General features: G+C 32.6%; 1 protein-coding gene across 3 annotated transcripts in view; it reads right to left on the reverse strand.

Moving 5' to 3' along the window:
- The window catches only part of LOC106869386 (cholecystokinin receptor type A), a 70,060-nt gene that overhangs the window by 65,006 nt on the left and 827 nt on the right, over window positions 1–4,227 (reverse strand). The window contains exons 1-2 of one of the 3 annotated variants that reach the window (XM_052977224.1): window positions 3,794–4,123; window positions 2,348–3,446 (exon numbers count right to left, since the gene is read on the reverse strand). In XM_052977224.1, coding sequence (XP_052833184.1) covers window positions 2,348–2,881 — 534 coding nt within the window. In that variant the 5' untranslated portion in view covers window positions 2,882–3,446; window positions 3,794–4,123. Of the gene's footprint in view, window positions 1–1,505; window positions 3,447–3,793; window positions 4,124–4,227 lie in introns of those variants that run through there. The other 2 variants (XM_014915110.2, XM_014915109.2) reach the window with 2 other exon arrangements.

Consider the following 4,227-nt stretch of genomic DNA (forward strand, 5'->3'; position numbering starts at 1 on the left):
ATATATATATATATATATATATAGTTTAATACACTTTTAAAGATGCAAAATATGTGACTAGATAACTGGATATGTTATACAACTAATTGAACCAAGATAAATATAAAAGTATAGAGAGAGATAGACAAATACATATATGTAAAATAAATACCTAAGAAAATATTATGTATCATGCCGTTTCAACAAGGTAGTGTTTACACACAAACGCATGTTTACACACACACACATTTAAATACATATGTATATAAATATATCCGTACATGTATATGTACGTATGAAACATGCATACAATGTTAGGTTATTTAATATACATATCTATGAATGTACGCATGCTTATGTGTGTGCATACATATATATATGGGCGACTGTATCTGTATATAAGCGTGTGCATGAACTCACGATGATAATAATGTACATACATACATACATACATATGCTTATATAAGCATATATAAGTATATATATATATATATATATATATATATATATATATATATATATATATATATATATATATATATATATATATACCGGAGTAAGCACATGAAATGTGCAACAAGGTGGAAAAAAGAGTACTCAAATACCAGAGGTAGAGTAATATGCATTATTTAAAAGCAGCAGAAATATAACAAAAGACTGTTACTCAGATTGTTAGCGACAGGGGAAGGAAATACGGCTTTGCATTTCGCCCAGCGTGCTAACGATTCTGCCAGCTCGCTGCCTTTTTATTTTAAATAAATAATGAACAGGAAAATTAAGCATACTCCCGCTTTCACGGTAGAAGAGATAAGGATGCATATTGCACACAACTTATACCTGTGATACCTATGGTATACCTATGATACTTATGTTCTGGTTTGAGCTTGGAGAACTATGGTAAGCCTATACATACATAGGTACATACATACATTCATTCATTTATTCATTCGAACGTACATAAATACATATATACATACATGTATATATGTATATAGGTATATGTATAAATGTATATGTGCGTGTGTGTATGTTTGCATGTGTGTGTATATATATATAAATATATGTATGTATGTATGTATGTATGTGTGTGTGTGTGTGTGTGTGTGTGAATGGAGCTAAACAGACAGATATATTTATGCATGCACATGCACACATATGCGTATGTATGTATATATATATATATATATGGAGAGTGCATGCAGAAAGATTTATCCATAATATATAACATGACAAAAGTTCGTGTGCATACGTGTGTGTATGTGTGTGTGTGTGTGTTTAATTTCATGCATGTGCGATTGAACGTAATCTTGTGTTTTTGATCAGGACTAAAGCACCATAGATACCTCATTTCTTCTCTACGTGCCTAAAAACTCTTGCTTATTTATCCAGAGGTGGGAATCCAGGCATTGACTCCAAGCAGTATTTCACATATACTTTGCCAGGTGGCATAGGTCCCAATTTAGCAGGTTTATTATCAAAGCGTGAGACTTCGTAAGAATAAAAAATAAAAAAAACATTAACACGTGTTGTCGATTGAAAAGCTTTAAACATTTCTATACGCTTAAATAATATATTCTGTAAGTATAAATGTATTTGTTTATATTAACAATTTTATGAAGCATGCCAATGAGTTTGAATATATGTATTATACAGTACATTCTCACTACCAGTTTGATAAACAATGTCAGTGCTTGTCAGTTTATGTATGTATATGAGTAGATAAATGTGTGTGTTTGAGTTTTGTGTCTTTAGTTGTGTGCGTTTGATTGTATAGTTAGTAATTTTCTCATAATGAAAAACAAATCTTGTTTTCCAACATACTTGTTCTTTTTCTGTGACAGATTAAATTTAGAAAGTTTTCCTTTAGCTATTTTTCGTCATCTTCAGTGCAATCAATTTGACTAGAGGTTGTAGATATGTTCTTGCGCACTAATCCATAAAGTATGCGTTTGATCTGAATTCGAAATTCTTTGTTACAGAAGCCATAGACAACTGGATTCATGGTGCAATTAAGAATCCACAAACGTGAAAGCAATCGTCTGATCGTTTCTTCGATTTTAAAATTCTTGCTGTCCACATTTTTTGGCAATAAAGACAAAATACAGAAAGGAGAGAAACTAAGTGCGAACAATGCAGTTATAGAAATTACTGTTCGATTTATCCGATGAAGTTTTCTGATATTTTTTCGTTTATCTTTATCCGTTTTAGATTCGTCAGGCATGTCTAAACGAAGAAAGTGGCGTCGTGCAGTACGCCAGACTAAACAATATAGAACGAAATTTACGATGAGATCTAACGAATAGCCAAGAAAAACGGCACCAAAATAGAGTCTCCAACTTAATGATGATTTAAATTCACAAGTACTTACGTTTAACTTATTTTCAAAATGCGGTACGTCAAGTTTTACTGCCCAAATAACTGGCAAAGAGAATGCAAGTGAGCAAAAATTGATTACAAATGTCAGGATTCTTCCTTGGCATGTAGAGATCTGAAAGTTGGTGGGACGGCAAACTTTCTGGTAACGTTCAACAGCGATGGCAAGTAACATTAATGAAGATCCAATGCAACAAAAGAATACAGAAAGTCTTTGAAATTTACAAATCACTTTAGATGGATGCATAACTGGTAAGAATAAATCAATCAGCTCGAAATTGATGCCGATCATACAACATATCAAATCGAAGAATGCAAGACTGCTGATGAATAAATTCAAGTTCGAAAAACGCAAGCAACAAAGATAAATATAAATCACAGCGGTGTTACCCAGTATTCCAATCGGGTAAAGAAGAAAGATGAAAACAATTGTTGGTTGATTCATGAGAAATATTTTTTCGTTGAGAATTTCCAAAGTCATATTTTCATTGGAACTTGTTTCTAGAAGATGGTCAATGAGTGCTTCCATTTTTCTAATTGATATTGCAGCAGATGTTGTTGTTGTTGTTGTTGTTGTTGTTGTTGTAGTTGTGGTGATGGTGGTGGTGGTGGTGGTGGTGCTGTTGCTGCTTCTGCTGCTTCTGCTGCTGCTGTTTGCTGGTTATATCAATAATGTTATTGATGTTAATATTCTCCGGAAACAGGCACAGGGTGAAGAAGCTCTTCTTGATTTTGTTGGCGTCGTTAATAGAATAGATTTTGCTAGAGTAACAGGTCACTCATATTCTTCTTGATGACAATGCTGATGTCAGGGCTGATATTCTTGTTTACTACTCGCTTACTTTATTCCAAATACGAAAGGATTAACACCTCTCTTATCCTCCTGCAACGCCTCTTACTCATAATTTCTTTTCTCTCCACCTTTTCTATGAGTAAGCCATACACTTTCACCTTTAGAAAGTTTGTTAGTTCCTGTATAGCACAGCTTAAACGCATATATGTATTTGTTTCATTCGTTGACATGGATGTGAATGTTTTCGGAAATGACACCGGTTATGTATGTACTTGTGCACGTGATATCCATATACACCATGCTGGAGAAAGAGGAAATGAAAACAATATACATTTATTGCTTGCTTTTACAAATCTACTTGTCTTGTTTTTCATAGAATTTTTGGTAATGATGAAGCAAAAATATAATCTCTACTTAACAAAAAAGAAAATGTAGTTAATGCTTTGATGTAACACTGTAACTGATCAAACGGAAGAAAAACGTATTTTTGCTTTACGTTTTTTTTTGGTTTTTTTCTATTCATCCATATAATTGCATAATGTTATCAACGAGTTGATAACAATATGCAGTTATAATGAAAAAATGTTCAAACTAAAATGCATTTTAAAAATAAAAGAAGATGAATTTTAACGAAGTAAATATATATACCTTATGGTAAATTCAAAAGGTGAATACATAGTTTTGGTTAGCATTTCTCATTCCTTCTGTAGATAGTGGAGAGTATATTTTATAGTTAATCCAATAGAATTATCGTTACAGAACTTCTCGAGGAACAGAGAATAAACAACCGCGATTAGTTGTCTATAAGCAAAGCAACGAGATGAGAAAACTGTTGAATACAATATCTATTTCATCGCTGAAATATGTTGACCTCTTAAATTTCGGGAAACAATAATCAAAATGAAGTTTCAAAAATGATTATGTGCCAAGCCTAATGGAAGCTACACGAATCCTTTCGTTGGTTGACAATATCCTGTTTTGCCAGTGCGCAAATTTCATTCATGTTTGTGTTAGTGTGTGCGCGCACGTGTGTGTACGCGCGTGTGTGTGTGCATAAGTATGATATATATATGTATATATAT

The sequence above is a fragment of the Octopus bimaculoides genome, chromosome 2 (assembly GCF_001194135.2).
Source record: "Octopus bimaculoides isolate UCB-OBI-ISO-001 chromosome 2, ASM119413v2, whole genome shotgun sequence".
Taxonomy (NCBI): domain Eukaryota; kingdom Metazoa; phylum Mollusca; class Cephalopoda; order Octopoda; family Octopodidae; genus Octopus; species Octopus bimaculoides.